The following is a 20,534-nucleotide window of genomic DNA, read 5'->3' as shown; positions in this document are numbered from 1 at the left end:
TGGAGCTTGTACCCTGTGGTTTCAACAGTCATTTCAGTTTTCAGAGAGAACTTGTGTGGTGTTTATTTTCTTTAGGTTAAAAAAAGTTCAGTAACTCAGAGATTGTATCTAAGGTTTCTCTCATCTGCCACAAACCACAGTCTGCAAGCATACTCACCATTTTGCCAAAATTATGTTTTTCACCTAAACATACATCTGAGCAGAAACTTCAGTTTCCTGCATTTTTGTGTGTAACGCCGTTTGAGGGTTTGTTTGGTTTGGGTTTTTTATAACGTTTATTATCTTTGTTACCACTGCTCACAGGAAGGAGATGCACACAATACATAAACTAAATATACTTTTTATTAGCAAGGCTCTTAAAATACAGTCTTGCATTCAGCAGCTTAGCTGATGAAAACAGTTTAAAGCAGATTGAATTACTCCATTTACCACTAAAACCAAGGATGGGTGCTGTATCCCTGCAGGAACAACATGCTTAATTTTCAGCTTATTCATAGTAGTTTCAGCTGACTTCCCGTCTTTCCCACATCAGCTGGGGAAGCCACTGCCTTTTTATGGCAAGACTACCACAGTATTCTCACTGTTGAAGTTTGATTTCTATTTCTGTCCATTCATATCTGTGTCTGCCCTTTTTTTCTCCTACCTGTAGTCCCCACAGTGGGGCTGGTGCAGCAGGGCTGGCCTCTTGTGGATCATTACACCAGTTCCCATATGTGGAATGTGTTTGCTTCAGTTTCTTCCATCCACTGACCACCCCATCAACTTCCTCTAAAGTGCTAGGCCCCCCTCATTACCTTCACTCCCAATGTGTCTGAGAGGCTTTATTCCACGTTAATTCCTGAGACAGTAGCTGAAGCTTCTGCTATAGACCTACCTCCAACCCTCTCCCACCTCTCTCTCCAGTCCATATTATACAAGTGATTTCTCAGTCCTTATTTTTCCTGTTTTTCTCCCTCTCTCATAAAACTGGAGGGAGTTTTTCGCCTTCTTCACCTGCTCTGTTCCATTTCTTGTATTGATCCTTAGTCACATTTGGCCCCACCTGGTTTTTCATTCACAAATTCCGATTGTGTTCTGGTTGTTCTGGTATCTCCTTAGAACTCAAGCCAAGTGTGGTAAAACATGAACCATATTTCTTACCATTATTCCTCCTCTTCCTCTTAAAATCTTTGACAGCCATCACCACATTCCAGTGAGAGAGTTAAAAAAAATGCTACACATATCAGATCTCCCTAACTAGCAACTTTCCCTGCCACTTTAGCGCTCTGCCCATACCACTCTGCCACAACCTTGACTGCTGGAATCTCTGTCATTGGCTACAGCAGCAGGTCCATGCAAACCAATGCCTTCTCCCTCTTCCTGAACACTGCAGCTTTCTGAATGCCTCTTCCTCCCCAGTTTGTTCTTTCCTTTGACTTACTAGTTCCCCACTTCTCAAAACCAAAATAATTGACTTCTAGGTGAAACTGTTTTAATATTTTGCACGTTCAGTCCACCATCAGTTTTGACACGTGAAGATAGAACAAGCTTGGCATGCAAACCTCGGGAATGTTTGTTGTCTAATCAAAGCTGAGATTTTGCTCACAAGTTGCTTGCTGTGGACAGCAAAAGTTCTGTACACATTTACATTGCTCATCTTAGAAAAAAATAGTGTAACCCAAGCATACTCCAGCAAAAGCAGAAAACTGAAGCACTGCCACACACAGAAGTGACTTTTACATAGTATTTCCAAGCTCAGATGTGTTGTCTGTGAACATGCATATAGGTAAATGAATATAAGCCTTTATCTAATTTAGAACTGGAATTCCACAACCAGCATACCAGGACTAACAGAGAAACAGGCAAGATCAGGGTATCAACTTTGTAAATTGTGCCAGGGAGATGTAAGGTAGCAGGATCAGTTCATGAACAGCAATAACTTGATGTTCACATAGAAGCTGGTCTAGCATCCAAACTGGTGAAAAATGAACCACTTCCCTCTCCTCAGAGTATCCCTTGGAACTGTATCAAACCTCTCATCTTGTCTCTAGCTGAGTCTTTGTGGACAACTATTTTTTTTCTTTATATACCTAGTTAAAAAAGAACCTAAAAATGGCAGGATGCTGTAATTTTCTGTGAATATATACCAAACCTAGCTGTTAATTTTCTTTATGCTGGCATGTAAGTCTAGAGAGGGTGTCCAGAAACATGAAGCTGAATTTTAGTTTATTGAAGCATCCACTGTAGGCAGCATAGGCTGGTACTTACACATTGCCAGTGATCTCAGAATAAAGAGATGGGAGAGGAAAGTGCAAATTAGAATAATTTAGTCTCCAGAACAAGTAATTTCCTGGTTTTGATGACTACTGAGGACCACTAAGTTTTAAGAGTTGGCTTACTATGCCCTGAAAATACAAAATCATTCATTATAAAATGAGCTAATATGCAGACAGGTATAATGTGAACTCAAGTTCAAGGTTTGCTTGAGATTAAATGTTCCAGTGTCTACAAAGCTATCTCTACAACAGTGCTTAGCTTCACTGTGACTAAATTATACTGTAAATTATTTTCTCCCCATAATCCTTGTTCCTTACACCAAATTCATCCTTGACTGCACAATTCCCTGTGTAATTCAGGCTTCAGAAATTAAGTGAAACACCTAAGTGTAACATATTCCCCAAAATACACTCTTTTGCAGAAAAAGAGTTGTTTATAATTCAACATTCTCACTTCAATTTTTTACCCCTAATGCCACCAAAGCCTTCATTTCTCTGTCAAAGATGTTTTAATTTCCATTGTTTCTGCTAAACAGAATCAACTATTATGGTTATTTCAAACAAAGCATGACTTTTTTTTCAGGTTGGGCAAGGGGAAATGGTGGAAGTACAAGAAGCTCTCACATCAGTTGAGTGCTCCCAACTTGCTCTCACCTTAAAATAAGAATAGAAAATGATGACAGAACATTGTTATTGTAAGACTCTAAAATATACTCTAAATTAAAATATAACAGTATAAACCTTTTTTTGTTCCATTTTTTTGTTCCATAACTTACTTAGAAATAATCATTACTACATGGACAATAATGAAATCGAGTTTAAGGCATATGTGTATTACCTCTTGGTGTTTAGAAATGTTTGGGAGCACCGTACAGCCCCAGATCCTGTCATTACATGAAGATACCTGCTCGCTTTTTCAGAGGGTAAAAAATACAGTAGCAGAGCAACAAAGCCTTATCTCTTGGCACACCACCTTACTGATCAGTCCTACAGCTCAGTGAGCAAATACAACTGCTTCTAGTCTGTATGTTGCATTTCAGGGCACTTCAGTTAATAGCCAGTTAAACACATATAGCAACATGTAGGATGACCAGCTGCGGTGCAGAGCTCTGCAGTCACAGTACACAGATCCTGACCCACGAGGATGGGACACCACCAGCCTGTCAAAGCTGTGTGGACACTCTTCAGCACCCCTACGTCTGCAGTTCAGATTGCACAGGTTCTTTGCAGCTTTCCTCCCATCATTCCTCACTCATCATTCTCGTCATCAGTGAATACTCACTAGCAGTTTGCAAATTTTACACCCTTTCATTTTTTCTCAAGAGCAGTTGGCCTAAAAATGGCCTTTTCTTTCAACTGGATATGCAGCTTGGGCTTACCTCTTAAGTTTGGGTCTTAATCCTCCAGCTTTGAGTAAGTACTCTGCATTTCTAGCTCTAACCTTTTCACAGTTCTTGAGCTGCGAGAGAAAGAAGTTACAGCCACCTCCTCCAACAAAAGTGCTGAGGACTAGGGACCCACTAGGGACCTAGAGCTGTGGAATGCACTTTGGTGTCCCTTACTCGGTGTATAGCCATACACATTCCATGCATTCAGTGGCAAGCCCAGGCTGCTAGTCCAAAGCAATCCATTTTCCTGAGAGAAAAATTCTGGTGTTATTGTCACCACTCTCTGGATAACTTGCAAAAAGGATTTCTGCGTTTACTCATCCGAGTTAAACTTAGTTTTACTCCTTTCTGGAAAATGTTTTAAGCAGAATTCAATCAAAAGAGGCACCAGAAAGGATGAAGACTGTTAAGGAAATCTACTATGACAAATCTTAAGTCTCAGTTCAACAGCTGGATACTACTTAAAATAATCTTAGCAATAATTTAACTCTCAAACACAGTCACAGCATTAAGAACAAAATCCAAATGTAAGAGATGTTTTTCCACTAACCTACTAGCAAATACACAGTATGGGTTAAGACAGCTTCACAAATTCTCTAAATTCAAATTAAATTATATTCTTCCTGTCTGTATCTTATTAATAAAGCTTAAGTAGGAAGCATCCTTTTAAAATCCAGGATGTTTAAAAGCTTATCTTTCTCACTGAAAGAAGAGCTGAAAGAAGCAATCTCCCTTCTGGGAACTATTAAAACACAGAAGTTCAAATGTTTGTGGTGTTTCTTTTTAAATCGGAGAAACAAGGTGTTTCCCCAAAAGACAACAACTCAGTGCCAACATCTAATTCACAATAAATGCAGCACTTTAGGTAAAACTATCTTAAGGCAAAGCTTGAATTTTTGCATCTCTTAGTCCCTCAAAATACCAAAGAGGAGAGAGACACAAATTTTTCTCAAAATAAGAAACGCAAAAGTGAGAAAGTCTGGCTACAATTTTAAATCTAGCAATTCCTAGAAGAAAGAGGATGATCTTTTGGTAAAGCTTTGGTTGAAAAAAGTATCTTTATAACGGCTTAATAAACATTAACACTGAGAAAATTTCTCTGCCCACCTAAGCAGTCTCACATGCAACTTTTTATCTCAAAAATACTAAGATTGATAAAAAGAAAAAGGCAATTAAACCTCAAGGTGCTGTAAGACTGCAGTGAAAGATAATAATCTGTAATAATAAGTCACAGGTCACAGATCTCTGCTACAAATTTGCCACTACAACACACACAGCGTGTTCGCAGCTGCAGCTAGAAATCCAGCTGTTTGAAGCTTTCTTCCCCTTTTTGCAAAATAATTCTTTAAGTAAATTCTTCCTTTGTTTTGCTGGCATTTTACATGTCTCATGACAAATGAAAAAGCAGTAATGTCACAGTATGTTGTATTTGGATATTTATATTGACACAAAACTGAAGGAACTTAATCACAGTGCAGTCCCAATAAGTTCTATAATCAAGTACTTTGCACTTGTAACCAATTCTCAGTTAAAATTATTAGATATCACAGGTTTAGAATAGGTTTCTATATATACAGTTTCTGCCAAAGAAGGCAAATTATAGAATCTCAATTGACTTGAGATAAGCCTAGAATTGAGTAATTGAATAAGTCTAGAATTTACCATAATTAAAACCAGCTCAAATATCAGTAAAAAAAATTTTCATAGCTAGTATCGACAACGTATGATTAAAGCCAACCATGTGGGCAATGCAGAAACTGATGGAAATGTTCCTTTGTTTGTTTATTTTAATGCTATTGAGTGGCTCTAAACTAAAATTATTATCAGTAGTATCATGTCATAAATTGCTTTGGACTTCACTGAAAGTAAGTAATTTTAATCCTTACATTCTGTACCTTCAATTTCTATGTCCAAAGTCTGAGTAACTTACTCAGATGCGTAAGGGCCTGCAGTAGCCACAGAACCCTGTAATTCAGCAGGCACAGAAAGCAGGCATGAATTGAATACAGGTATATATAACCTATGAAAGTTAAGACAGCTGGGAAACCAGCAAGCACTAGCAGTTTCACAAAGCCTAAACCTTATTTCCTTTCTTAAATCTGTCTAGGCTCTAATATGAAGATTTTTTAATCATGCAAACACAATACCTTAAACTAACATGACATTCTTTAACACAAAAAAAGCCCCAAACAAAAAAACATCTATTCCATCACATTGGACCTGAATTAAAACGTTTAGTAATAAATCAGTTGAACCCAAGCACTTTTGTCTATTGAGAGTTCTGGAAGTTCACTTTTCTAACTAGCTGTTGATTAACCTCACTATGGTTGAGTGTGTTTAGATAAACTAAATACTCTAAAACCCAGCAAATGAAATCTAGGTCTTAAATAATGGAGCAGAAGGGTGAAACTTGGATTCAGAGGTAGGTACAAGTTGCCTTTGTCTTTCATGACAAGCTCTAAGATTTAAAGAAACTATGGCACGTTTGTTTTGAGTTTGGTTTATTTTTTCGCTGGCTGTGAGATAATGACCCTTTTTTAAGTTTCAAAAACTGCAGGATAAAGTATCTTACAATTATGTGCTGCTTTAAAAAAAAAAAAAAAGAGAAAAAAACAATCCTTGGTCAAACAGGAGATGAGAATATCTATCACCCAGCCCACCTTCATCAGCCAAGTGATCCCCTTCAGTCTTCCTGAGCTAGGAAGCAAAAAAATCTTTAGTTTTCTCATGTACTTAACTCTTGATAGTACACTAGATGTTCACTATATTGACACTGTAATAAGAGCACTTACATCAGTACTTTATTACTGTTTATGTTAATGCGTATTCTCAGAAATGTACATATCACTGTAGGGGAACATGTCATGGTAGTCTTTGTGCACTCACCAACTCTAGGCATAGTGTGAAGAAACATTAATGGATTGTGTCAAATCATTGTTAAAGACTGAATGGGAATGCTTATTCTTTTATTCCAATTATCAGGATAACTTAAAACTATTGAGGAATACTTGCTTACAGAAAGCGTTCTTACAATAGAAACCATTTTACTAAGTGCTCATTCCAAGTATTACTGTAGCAAATAAATAGAATCCTTGTTTCGAGCAGAAGGCTCCAAATTTGCTTTGGGACCAAGAATCACCTTGTACTAAGCAAGCTTTCTGCTTTTAGAAGTTACTTTAATTTCATGGTAAGAGTGCTTTTGTCACATTGGACACTAAAATATAAAGCCACTCTGGTAGGCATGGCTTTTCCCAAGGAAATCTGCTCTTGTAGCTGAGCAGGAGATGACAGGCAGGTCAATATAAGTTAGTCTAGTCTCATTTTCTGTTTATCTGGAAGTAATTCCAGTTGAAATAAGTTGAAATAGCAGATCAAGTTTTTCTATTTTGAAAGGGTGAAGTATTGTAGTATCAGCATCCTTTACCAAGCAATACAAGCGCAGGTTACTTGTACACGACAGAAATGTGACTGCTATCAACTTTCGCTGCCAGTGACTGTTCTGTTAGACTACACCTGTAATCCTGGATGTGAAAATTTCTAATGTCTCATTTATGGTACCCCATCACCTCCTCCATCCCCACTTTCAATCAATTCATGTTTCTTCTTTTGTCTTATTGCCAGGCATCGTGCAATGCCCAGTGCACCTCCTTTTAAAAACCGTACAAAGTTGTCTCCCACCAGAGGACCTAGAGCAAAGAGGTTGGCTTCTTTAGTGCATTCATAAGTGTATGGATCAATCTCTATAGGATTCCCCTTGCATGTGATGGGCTGATTAGAGTGACGACCTATGCTATGTCCTTGGTCCTTTAGAAAGAAAAGATTTGGGTGAGAACCTATCAGAACTAAGGCTACAGAAAACTTCAAAATTTTCTTCAGTCCAGAGGCACTCTGAAGAACACATTTCATTTCAGGCTTGAAGGAAAGTACGTTGTGTTCAGGGAAACTAGTGTAAGCAGAATGTTGATTAGAGTCCACAGTATGGGACTGAGTACACATCATATGATACACCTTATGGTATTCAGGGTAAAGCTTTTTAGGTAACTGTTTGAAAATTAGGCTTGTATCGGTAACTCTTCTACGAAACACGTGGATTACTGGGATGTTGTTGTTACAGGCACAGAGTACTGCATCAGCTGCTGTAAGTCCAGCACCCACAATTAACACAGGGTCTGCCTTCCCACGTAACTTTCCTTTGCTGATTGCAGCTCCAAAGTCAGACATGGAATGGAGGACAAAAGGAAAGTCTTCTCCTTCAACTTGTAATCGGCCAGGAGAATCAAAGGTTCCTGTGGCAAGAGCCACATTCTCAGCAAAGAGGCAGAAGGGCACATGAGAACCATCTGTTGCTCGCTGATAACCTCTGACTTCCCAGTTTCTCTTAATAAGTGATTTCTGTCCATCTTCCATTTCCAAATGCTGTGTTGAAATATCTTCATTTCGCTGACTTCTATCTTCATCATCCTTTCCTCGGTAAAGTCTGGACACTGATGTTATGTAAACGTTGTCTCTGAAATTCTTTTGGAGGCCCATGACTTTAACATAGTGTTTATAATAACAAGCTATTTCCTCTGGCATTACTCGATCACTCTTTATATTTCTGAAACAAAATTGAATCGTTCCAGTTAATATACAGACCTTATTGGTAATCTGAATATCATACACGACATGCCACAAGACAAGTCAAATTTACAAGGATTAAATCTGTCAGTGTAACTGACACTGAGTTCAGTATCTTTAAATGCATTTGATTTATTTGTTCTCTTGATTCCTGTTACACAATATAAGGTAGTGGGTTTTTATATAGTTAAAAGTCTTAATACAATGTAAAGTGCTATGCTGATTAACAAATCAGGTATAACAAAGCTCTGCAGCATCATGGTAGCTCCATATGGAAATGTTTTATAAAGACAGTTTAACATCACAACTATCAACAATACAATACTGGCTAAACCTGTGCTCAGTGAGAATACACTCACTTAGGATGTAATTAGTAAAATATCATAGTTAAGTGCTAATTTTGAACTCTACGTTCAATACCTTACTGGAGCCAGGTATTTTTCATTATAGTTTGCAAAAGACCTCTCCTTTGCTAACTATCAAATGAAGTAGTTCCATATCACATGAATGCATAAAGCAAGTATGGCTCAGAGTGTTACTGCAACAATACAAAAAGGATTGTGATGTTGAAGTGTCCAATAAAAAACATTTTTGCACTGTAACCTCGGTATTACATCTATGCTTTTTTCATGTTTATTGCATTCTCATTTATAACAAAATAAGCTGACAGTATAATTATTTGGAACAAGTGCATGAATTTTGATGCTTCTTTAGAAGTAAGCTCCAGGAGGAAGCCAAAATAAACAACAGTGAACATCAGGATTAGCACTGAATTACACTTAAAATCTTATAAACAAGTACTCATTCTCACAGTCTAACAGGATAATAACATATGTACTTTTAAATGCTCAGGTTACTACTGTGAAAATCCTCATGAGGTATTTATTGAAGAGGATAACATGACAGTGTGACACCTCCTACAAATAAAATTAGGAAACTACATGACTAGAAATTTTCACTAGCATCAATTCTTTTAAATGTTTGTTTAATTGTAGTATAACAGGTCAGCATTTCTGGTTTTAGCACTGTCAAAAACTACAAAATAAACAAATTAGCTTCTGATAATAAGCAGCTTATGGGATTTCAGTTAGTAAGGAAGCAAGATTACTTGGTTATCTAAGAAAACAATTAAAGAACAAAGGTACAGTTTCTTCACTGGAAGTGGTGTCCTGAAATGAGTAACAGTCTGCCCTTAAAGACATATGCCTAAGTAATTCTACTTCTTTTCCCATACACAATACTAGAAAAATTTCTTTTATTTTGATAGAACAAAGACAGAAAAATTAAAATTTTAGAAAAAGCTTACATAGAGTGTTCCTAGGTTCATTTGCTGACACAGACCTTTATGAACTAATTGTATAACTGAAGTAAGTTTTCTTCTCATTTTTTAAGAAACTTACTACCAGAAAATAACATTGTGAAATACTGAATTATGCTCTTAAAATTAAAATTCATACATAACAACTTTTCAGATGTTGTTCAGCTTTGTCTGTAAAAGCAAATACTGAAATGTACAACTTCCTGAATTACAAGAAAGCCAGTGTCCATAGCAACTTGTTGCATCTGTGTTGAAAGAGGAACTTGCAATACTTCTGTAGATTTGAAATTCCTTCCTCCATCTTCCCTCAACTCTGATCAGAACTGCTTTCAGTAACAGTGCCTCTTTGTGAAATGTTGCTAGTATGTGTGCTTTCGGTGCACTCACAAGCAATTACTCTGCCTGACCATTGTCCATTTTTGTTCCATCAGAGTACACACCACCAAAAGAATTTCCAGTGCCATCAGGCAATTTAACAAACAAAACAAGAAGCCCTCCTGTGAACAGTGAAGTTTGAATGTTTTCCAGTTCTTCAAATAATGTTACCTGGATTTTTATAGCAACTAGGATTCCCAAACAGATTAAGCAATATCCCTACCTGCGTTTGCTAGCTGCCCACTCCTTAAAGCTGAGGCCAGGCAATTCCATCCAGTCTCCAAAACTGATGGTTAGCATAGAGCCCTCCATGGACTGTAGTGAAAAAATGAAGATGCATGACCAGACACATTTCAAATGCATACATTTATGTAAAAAACAAAAAAGTTCTTCTCACTGTACACTCATTTAGAGCAATAAAATACTAGAACACAACAGAAGACCAGGACATTACATGAAGCATTGATGAACTACTTCTGTGTTACAGTTACATACTGTTTGAATGAGCAACTACATGAGCTAATAGAGAAGAAAGGAAAGAGACAGCATGTGAAAGGGAAACTGAAAGCAAGTTATTTAAAATACAAAAGAGGAAGAAAAACACAAAACCAGAAGCATATAAAGACATCAAGATTTTATATAAAATCATCTGGGAACAATGCAGACAAGAGAATAAAGGTTAGAGAAAATATTCTTTATTGTAATTTTAAAATTCAATAAATTTAAACTAGTAAAAAACCATAATATAAGACAGCAGTCATATGCCCAAATAAAGGACAATTTTTTCCTTCCTTTCTTATTTCTGCAACATATTTGGGCTTGGGTAAACAAGCAGTTGAAACTACAACTGGCATTACCATCTAAAACAGAGAGTAAAAGATAGTAAAAAAATAGAAAGTAAAAAAAAAAAAATAAAAAATTAGACAGTAAAAAAAATCCCAAACCACAAAGTTATCAAGTTACCCCAGAAGTGATATGAAATTTTTACTCACATGCCAAGCCCCACCAGGTGGTCCTTTACCAAGCACTATATGGGGAATATAATTATGTTGTTCCAGCTTCCAGTGCAGAACAGGCGGGTAGTCATACCCAAAGTCAGCATCGGGATGAAGCAACGTATCAAAAAGTACTGCAACCGGGTTTGAAGAGCGTCCTTCGAGGCCCTCAGACAGGTACTCCAGATCCTGAAGTATGAAAAAAATGTGACATGTTCATGCAACTTCTACTCTTCATCATGCCGTTCTGGCATACTGAAGTTGAATTGAAACAGAAAGCACAATTAATCCAAGTTGCATTTTAAGTAGAGATAAGTATTTAATGTAGAGATTCAATCAAAACACTTTTCAGGAATAACTGCTATTATTCAGTTCTTCTGTAACTCTGAATAATACATTTCACTCATTTAAAAATTACATATTAATAAACCAGTAATACTTGGGCAAGTCAGTGTTTGAAATTCTTTGTAGAACAAGAAGCAATGGACAAACATTAAGAGATCAGAGCAACTTAGTAATATATATATATATATATATACCAGACTGCTTTTAAACAAAGAATTGCTAATATTTTTAGGAGCCCCATTTTGATCAAGCAAAATTGGAATCTAAAACCATTAAGTTTTAAACATCAAGTAGAAAAGCTCCTTTGACAGCTCTTAGCTAGTTCCAACACTAACTTTACTATATCTTAAAATAATCGAGGTATTATAATATTATTTTCAAACATTAAAATTAGGATTATTTTACGAAGCAGGCAATGTTGAGAAAAATTTCTAGAACTTTATAAAATGGTCACATTTCAGTATCTATTAACAATCCATGTTCTAAAAAATTAATGATGCAATAGCAAATATTTGGAGAGATAATAGAGATTTGAAGGAAGAATTGGCCATAAGGCCAATTTTTGCTGACAAAGATGGGACAGTTTAGCTTCCTAATTAGGCAAAATATCAGGGGGTCAGGGGAGGATGAAGTACATGAAACATCTGTAGCCAAAAGCTTAAGCAACTTACTCTCCTGCCAAAAAAAAAGACCTTGAGACTTAATGTAAACATTACATACAAACAGCACAGCACTGAAACAAAAACACCCTCCAAAATCCAAAGCCAAACAAATCCCTACTTACCCCCTACAAACACAAATCCATGTTTGTATTTCAAATAAATTAGTCACAGAGGAGTCAATACAGTTAGTGACAGCATTGTCAGTATCCATCAGGAGTAGAGTGAACCGAGCAGAAAACAATAACATGACACGTGGAGTGAAAAACATTGGAGAAGATTTAACTATTATCAAATCAGGCAGAAAAACTGAATGTATACAAGGGTAACAAATACAGAACAAGAGCAACTGTTAGTACAACACAAACACTGAAGGACGCATACTGTTCTTAAAGGGAAAATATATTGTATTAACAGAGGATATATGTCTCTAATATTACTAAAATTGAAATCTTATTGAGAATTGGAGTATTTGGGAAGATTTTAATTTGAACTATGTATATTTGAAGTGTGTTAGCAGCATGTGTTCTTTGGTGACAGTGCCCAAACATCCTAGGACATGAAAGGTGGAATTCCTGCATGAGCTGCTCACTGACCAAGTGGTAACCTTAGACACTCCTGTCAAGCAGTACAAACACAACAAAGGGCAGACTGTAAAACCAAAAAACACCACAAAGACACCCACACGCCACAGGTTTGGATCTAATAGTCATGAGTTGATTCTATTTCAATTAGCAGAATAACAAAATACCTTACTAATGCATTACAAATGTGACTAGGTAAATAGGCTGATCCTTCATGATGCAAACTGCAGAATGTTTTTGGATAATCCATTCTTTTCATCTGCAGTTCTCTACATGTAATTTGTTACAAGCCACTGAGGAAGGTATATACTGCTCGTTATGTATATACTGCTCGTTATTCTACAAGTAGGAAAAAAAGAGGCCAAGAGATAAAAGTTTTTTGAGGTCACACAGTTACTGAGCTTTACTGTGGTCTAATTCTTTGTGGAGTGAGAATATTAAGCCTTTCCTTGTCTATGGCACTACTTAATAAAGCTGCAAAAGCATTTTAAACAGGGTCATTAAAGAAAGCCCACTGTTTCATAACCCTGCTTGCAGTAGGAAAAGAGCCAGATAAGATGGCAACCAAGGCTTACTTGATCAACAATGGAAAGATGTCGAGCTTCTTCTAATTTCGTATGTAGAACGGGGTTTGGGTGTATAGCTTCAGGAGACAAATATGGCCTGTATCCAGAGAGCAGGTAAGAAAGACAAATTCCTGAAGGTCCATTTCCTATTAAAGAAAGAAGTTACTGCTTTAGTAAAAATGTCAATAATATATAGTTTGTAAGTCACAAAATATACAGCAACAAAATAACACTGAAGTAGTATAAAGCCATACTGTCCTGAGCCAAAGCATCTTATAAACCCTGCAGTAAAATAATGCCTTACATAGGACTGTCCTCCAAGTAAAGAGAGCAAAATCTTTAACAAAGAACCTCTGTATGACTGTTTACATCACAAAACAAAATGCATATAAAGGAGTTCCATAATTTAGTACATCAAATGCATTATTCTTGTGTTAAAGTGGCCCAATGGATAACGGTCTGCCTGTCAATCACAGTGATATCTGAATATTATTACCATCTTACAACTCTGTATTCCCACAGGCACTGTACAATACAGAGCAGAAAGACAATTCAGAGCATATGCTCTTCAGGTCTGCCCATTAAATGAAAGGAAGAAAGAGATAAGCAGAAAGCTGGAGACTGGAAGTCAGATGAGAAGTTACAGACATGGCAAAACAGCAACATAAATGCTAAGTGAAGACAGATACAGTCACTAAGTGGTAAAGTACAAGAAACTCATATAAGACCACATTCATCATTCAGCAATAACATCAAGGCAAACATGTTTATCCTCTTTGTAGCATTTTATAATCTGTACATGTGCATTGCTGCAATTTTAATAGACACTTATTTTTAAAATGTTACTAAGGTGTAAAACAGATAGGACCAAAACATTACCATAAAGTAAACATCTCTATTTATTTGTCTAGCATTAAACAAAGTAGGAGACCATATTTATCACATGCAAATACAGAAGGAACACTCCTGTTGCAAAGTCAGATATAGAAAGCTATGCAAAACAAAAATCAGGAAAGTACGTGCTATGATAGAGAATTTAAATATTTGACTATGTATTATTAATTCCATAGCTCCTCTTCCTCATTAACTGAATGAAAAGCACAGTGTTCTCCTAATGAGGCACTCATCAGTATTTTGTCTTTGTTTGCCTTCTAGAGTGGCACTCATGGTATTTAGCACACACTATGCAAATTCTGGGCTTAAGTTACTAATTTATTCATGCTTTTTGTACTCATTGTCTGACATTAGCTCTTACTTCCAACCATTTCAGCTCTTGATGTCAAGAGTTCACATGTCATTTCCTGTTCCCCAGCACCTTTGCACACACTATTCTCAGTTCCTAAATCCCCCATGAGTTTGCTGAGACCCTGTTCATTCTCTTCATACCTTGGATCTCTTTTTCCTCCTCCACCAGCCTACACTCATCTGGTCTCAGTGGCAGAATATTCCAGTTTATTACAGTGCAGTGCACACAGACTGGTCACAGCCATGGCCTACAGGAAAATCAAGCAGGCTCACTACAGATTGAGTTCTTCAAAGGCTAAGACTGTTAAGTTACAAGAAATCTTCCATAAGCACATTTTCTGCAAAGGCCTAGAATCCAAGTGAGCATGTGACAGTGCACAGTAGCTCCTATCAAACAATTTAGGTTTTGTATCCAAACATGGAGCCAAAAATAAAAGCATTAGAGTGCCTGTTTACTACAAAGGCCATAAAGCACTGGAAAAAGACTGTTTAGGAAAGCTGTCGATTTCCATCATTGGATACAATACGATAATTAAATCAAAAGTCTGTAATAGAAGGTTTAAATATTGGTGATCCTGCCTATATTATTTCCCAAACCACTTCAATTTCTATTTTGCTATTTACAAAAAAGCCAATAAAGAATCTAAAGACAGTGAAAAAGGTCTTGCTTACTCTCACACTGTTCTGCCCTCCCACAAAAAGATCTGCTGGATATGCTTCAGTTCAGGAATTTAAAGCTTACTGCTGATACAAGCCCCTCCTGTCACCCACTTGCCACAAGTGAGAGAACCTTAGCAATAGTGAAACCATCCATAACAAAATCATATGAAATTATGAACACATTGTAATCACACAAATAGTCCAGAAGCATTCCCACGACTGAGTAAATTCTTAACTGTTTTTAGAATTATAAACTTGTGCACAGTAAAGAATTTTCTATCTTTTTACAAGTGCATAGCTAGCTTTTTTTTTTCCTACTGGGGCATGAACAAAGCTAGTCCACAATGGAAAAATGTGTTCCATATCCAAGCATGTCATACTAAAGATTATTTCTACTGGAGAAGACTAAAAAGAACCAAAGAGACAACAAAGGTTGCAAAAACAAAGGCTAGCAAAAGACAAGGAAATTATTGAGGGTGGGAGTATGTTAAGGTGAATTACTGTCACTGAGCTCCCTAGCAACTTCCGTGGGACCATCCAGAGAGCTGATCCAAACCTAGTTCCTATTCTTTGAGCAGACTGTGTCCAAGGTAAAGAAATTTCCTGGAGGATACGCTGTCAAGAACACAAAAAATAAAGGTTCAGCTGCAGAACATGCTCCAAACTTACAGCTCCAGCATGAAATTCTTCAATCCCAACTCATTCAAAAGGAATGGACAATTTCTTCCCGAGAGACAGGTACTGCACAGAAGTTATTAAACCACTACACAGTGTGTTTGCATATGAGGGGCATGACAACTCTATTTTCATTCTCTTCTACTACATTACCAAATCAATTTTATATCCCTGTGAAAGCTCTTAGGTGAGACAATGAATTAGTGATAACAGGCTGCCAATGGAGAAGATCAGCTTGAGAAGTGGTTCAAATATATCTGTGAAAAAGCACTGGGGCAATGTATTTGTTTTTCAAGAAATAGTCAAGGCAGCTGTGTTTGGTGTCAGCACCTTGCAAGGCACTCTAGACAAAACAAATGTTAAGCACAGGTATTTGCATAAAGCAGATTTGCAAACCTAAACAGTGAAAACTGAGTCATTAACCATATGGCAAACCTATACTAAGGCTGACAAAATGCCAGGAAACCGCTGCTCTTCAACTATGAGGCAGAACTTATCAAGTGATTCACGTCTGTCACATCCACTTAAGTCTATTTTAAACTATCATGAAGAGAGCTTTGAGAACAGGCATTGTACAAACATCAGTCTTTCAAAGTTGTGGAAACTTACTGTGAACACGATTATGCTGAAATATCAATCTCCACAATCTCTGCTTGTTTGCAGGTCCGGTCCTTGCTCTAGTCCCAACAGCTTTGGACTAGATTACTGAAAACCTTCTTTACTCCAGATCTTTTCTTTATCCCCTCATGAAGTCACGGTGATAAGGAGCTAGTGACCAGCTGTTGCTGAAAAACCTTGGTCCAATACACATCACCCTAGCACCCTGAATTACGCTATGTACCTATGGAGTCTGCTCCCTCTGCTATCCTTTCATTCAGCAACATTTTACAAGTACTAGCCTTTAAGTGTTTAATCAAGACTACAATTTATTGTTTTAAACTGGCTGAGTTGACTCGGATTCATTTTGGAAAAGATAGGGAAATACTTAGACATTAGTGATTGATAAAACAGAGTAAAGACAATTAATGAGAAGGTAGCACCTGACCAACACACAGCACACACTTCGCATTATGCTTTTCACTGTCCCACGACCCCAAAAATTTCTAGCAGTGTACCATCAACAACCTCCAGGCATCCTGAAGTAGATATATCACATTAATCAAACCCTAGAATCAGTACAGTTCTTCCATTAAGACTTCCATATGTGCTGCCAAATAACACAGTTCATCTTGTCAAAGCACAATTTGAATTCAAATATACTCCCACAAGTCCCTTAATATAATTTTATGCTATTGTTGTTAATCACAACAACTGTATTACTCTAACAAACATCTTCACTGTAAGGATGCTCAGCATTACTTATTTAATGATAAATTATTGCATGCAGCAGGTCTAAAGCCAATGGCAGTGACAGAGAATCTTTAAAAAAGTGAAAAAAACTTACCTATTACTACTACAGGCAGAGTAAGGAGGGAGTCTCCAGGCAGAACAGTTTCTTCAATTAAAGGCATTCTTTTAATCTTCCTCCCAAGGCTGTCACCAAAATACTGGACAAAGGAATTCAAAAGCTGTCCCTCGGTTTCAGTGCTGCTGTACGTTCTAATTAAGAAGAACAGATGGGAGAAAACTAAAATGAAACAGTGAATTGTTGTCAGAACAGTCGCTTCAAAAATAAAGTTGCTTTTGATGTTGTACTTTAAGAGCTATGAAACTGGCAAAATCGAGACCAAAACAGATATGTTTCACCCAATCTACAAAATTTTACTCTTCAGCACAGCTTTTCTAACAGAAGATTTTTTAAAAGTCCACTTTCTCCTATCAAGTCTGCAGAAGGATAACAAAAAGGCACAGATGGCTCTGCAGAAATGCATATTTCTAATTGCAGTTTATACAAAGCCAAAATATAACCACAAGCATTATTTTGATCCCCCACACAGTAGAACTCATTCCTTATTATCCTTATCAAAGCAGGAGATACACACTGCCTAGCCAATTAACAACATTAAGGCCAGCCAAAGCCTGATGCAGCTGCTAAGGTATTCGTGTCTCTTCCCGCTGGCTGAGCAGCACACAGGACTTCGCTTCAGCAAATTTCCATTCGGGGAGAAGTAATGCTGGTTAAAGCTGGTGGTGGTGTGAAGATGGATCCTTGTGAAGCGATCCCTTTAAGGCCTAGACACAACCCATCCTACCACTGTTAAAAGAAAAGCCTTTACAAAAGGAATTGCCATGCAGCCAGGTCAGCTCCTGCACAGCAGACGGCTTTCATCCCTAGTCGTTTTCCTAGATTTCTCAGTTCTTTCTNGAGCAACATCTACTTGGGTTTCCCTCATAACTCTTCACCATCTAAATGTGCTTCTAGACTTCAAAGACTCGTTTTATACTGTTTTCTGTTTAATTATTTAGGAGTCTTTTCTGAATCCTTTCCAGGACATTGAAACAGAACACACTATTAGTTTAGGTAGAAAGGCAGAGGCAAACCAAAAACAGTTAAGTCTTCCAAATAAAGGCAACAAATTTTTAATTAAAAATATCCAAATCAACAGTTCCAAACATTTTTTTCTTTACAAACAGTTGAAATTATTAACAATAAATAAAAGTACTCATCTATTTCCTAAGAATTTGCATATCTTAAAGCTATTTTAGTGTTTCGGGAATTATTTTCTACACAGGACCAAAATCATAAGACAATTATCTAATTCCCATGGCCTTCAAGAAGCCACATAGACTCCATACTGCCTCAACTCCCACGGCACTGAAGGTTGTGTTTCCTCAATGGGGAAGTCTGAAGTAAACTAGAGACAGAGCTGGACAGTAACAACAACGCTAGTACACTCCGCAATACATCTCTCTGATGGTCATGTCTTTGTTAAAAAGAGCGGGGAGCTATTCTAAGGTTGCATTTATTTTGGAAAGTACTTGGTATCTATTCCCTGCAGTACAACAAAACAAGTTTGCAAAGTACGTGCTTACTGTTTGAGTTCAGCTGCACATTAGCTCTTGAAGACTCCTAACACACAAACAGCATGAGTTAGATGAGGATGAGAAGATGGTAGAGAGAGGATATCTAATTATCATACTGATTTTTTCACTTCCACTTTTAGATAGGCATAGGTAGAATTTTTACTTTCCACCCTTTGTTTAGAGTTAACTCAGGCAAGCATACCTGAAAGACGGGCTTTAAGGAAGCATGCACGTTTTAGTGTGGTTTTATCATACTTGCTGTGCCAGATGGAATATAAAACCAAAAGAAACATGTCAAAACCTCTTTTATGGTTATATGCACAATGCTGTAGGCTACAAAAGAATCTTTTAACAATAAAAATGTTGCTTCTGTGTAGCTCAGCGCATCACAAACTACCAAACTGGTAATTTTGCACAGAAACATCCTCATACAACGAGCAGTTTCTCAGTTATGGTGCATACAAAGGACTGTTGTCAGGAGCATGTTTCTCCTTTGCAAGAGCATCATATCAGAACCCAGCAAGGTCTTAAGTTAGGGGCCACTATCTTCCTAACCTCTGAACAACACCGAAAGCCACCAAGTACCAGAAATTTTAATCTTGATAAACTCATGGTAGACAGCTTTGCAGTGGTGGGGACTGGGTACAATTATCTATAGCTCTAGTTCTGCGGAGATGCAACTGGGCACAAGATGAGTCACTTCCAATGCTAGTGCTCAGTTTATCTTATGCTGGTCACACCAAATAACCTCGAGAATTACATTCTGTCAACTGCCTAGATTCTAAACATGTGCAAACGTGAATCCTTTTTTTTTTTAATGTGAAAAAACCTTTAAGAGGAAAATCACAGCATATATATAACAGTTTTTCTCCCATCTGAAAAAGGTAATAATAATTATTTAATAATACCTACTAATTAGTTGCAGGTTATTGAATTAAGTGGTGCCATTTTCAGGTAGCAGTTTTGAAGGATCCTAGAATTCCCTACGTACTTTTAAGAAAAAAAAAAAGGGAAAAAAAAAAGAAAGAAGCGGACTGTGATGGGCGGTTAACAGAAAAACTCGTTATATAAACGAAATTTGAATTTGGTCTCGAGCTGACACTTCGGGAAGCGAATTTCACGCCGTCAGACGGCAGGGTTTTTTCCAGGTGCCCGGGCGGCGCGCTGCCATCAGGGCCGGCATCCCCGGCGGTGCCGCGCTGCGATCCCCGCCCCGGGAGGCGCGGGCAGCCCCCGGCCCGGCTGCGCCCGGCGCTGCCCAAGGTCACGGCGCGCCCGCCCGGGCCCCGCCGCCGCCATCCCCTCCCGCGGCGGAGGGGCCGTGCGGGGCCGGGCAGCGCAGCAGCCCCGCGGAGGCCGCGGCATCGCTCCCCGCCCGCCCCTGTGCCCGTTCCGCTCCCCTGCGACCGCCCCGACCCACCGCCCGCTCCGTGCCGCCGCCTCACCTGAAGTGACTGGCCAGGGAGCAGCGGCAGCACCACACGGGCATGGGGAGCGCCGGCGGGGCCCAGCGATGAGGCTGCGGGGGGACAGCGCGCCCCGGATCCCGCTCCTCCGCCTCCTGCAGCCGCCGCCGCCACAGTGGGGCCCGCGCGGCGCCGTCCCCCCGCCCCGCTCACAGGCGGCAGCGGGTCACACGCGGGAGGAGGAGCCGCCGCCAGCACCGGGAGGCAGGGAGGGAGGGAGGGAGGAGGGACGGGCCGGGTGAGGAGACGAGAGGATGGGAGAGCGCCGCTTCCTCCTCCCGGCCTCGCCGCGGCCCCGCGCGCCCGCTCTCCTCAGCAGGATGCGGGATGCGCCGCCTCTCCCCGGGAAGGGGGGGGAAGGACGGGAGCCCCGGCCTGGCGCGGTGGAAGGGGGAATGGGAAGGCGAAGCAGCGGCGGGAGA

General features: G+C 38.7%; 1 protein-coding gene across 4 annotated transcripts; it reads right to left on the bottom strand.

Annotated features, from left to right (window-relative positions):
• Nucleotides 1–324: 324 nt before the first annotated feature.
• OSGIN2 (oxidative stress induced growth inhibitor family member 2) lies at nt 325–20,237 on the bottom strand. 4 transcript variants are annotated; one of them, XM_017830599.1, is made up of 7 exons: nt 20,092–20,110; nt 19,559–19,636; nt 17,127–17,281; nt 13,112–13,248; nt 10,946–11,137; nt 10,177–10,268; nt 325–8,240 (listed from the first exon to the last, which is right to left on the bottom strand). In XM_017830599.1, exons 3-7 carry the CDS (start codon nt 17,191–17,193, stop codon nt 7,193–7,195), a joined length of 1,536 nt encoding a protein of 511 aa, XP_017686088.1. In that variant the 5' UTR covers nt 17,194–17,281; nt 19,559–19,636; nt 20,092–20,110; the 3' UTR covers nt 325–7,192. The 4 variants fall into 4 exon arrangements, with proteins under 4 accessions (XP_017686088.1, XP_017686085.1, XP_017686089.1 ...); XM_017830596.1 differs by lacking the exon at nt 19,559–19,636 and having other exon boundaries at nt 20,092–20,237; XM_017830600.1 differs by lacking the exon at nt 20,092–20,110 and having other exon boundaries at nt 19,555–19,795.
• Between the last annotated feature and the right edge of the window lie 297 nt (nt 20,238–20,534).

The sequence above is a fragment of the Lepidothrix coronata genome, unplaced genomic scaffold (assembly GCF_001604755.1).
Source record: "Lepidothrix coronata isolate B3197 unplaced genomic scaffold, Lepidothrix_coronata-1.0 Scaffold181, whole genome shotgun sequence".
Taxonomy (NCBI): Eukaryota; Metazoa; Chordata; class Aves; order Passeriformes; family Pipridae; genus Lepidothrix; species Lepidothrix coronata.
Note: the sequence above shows the minus strand (reverse complement) of the source record. Positions and strands in the feature narration are given on the sequence as shown.

What these genes read in the sequence shown, in the direction of transcription:
- OSGIN2 (XM_017830596.1), bottom strand. Translation starts at nt 20,135, where the DNA reads ATGCCCGTGTGGTGCTGCCGCTGCTCCCTGGCCAGTCACTTCAG. An exon ending in TCCCTGGCCAGTCACTTCAG is followed by an intron (nt 17,282 to 20,091) that starts GTGAGGCGGCGG and finishes CTTCTTAATTAG; the next exon opens with AACGTACAGCAGCACTGAAA. An exon ending in CACCTGGTGGGGCTTGGCAT is followed by an intron (nt 10,269 to 10,945) that starts GTGAGTAAAAAT and finishes TTTTCACTACAG; the next exon opens with TCCATGGAGGGCTCTATGCT.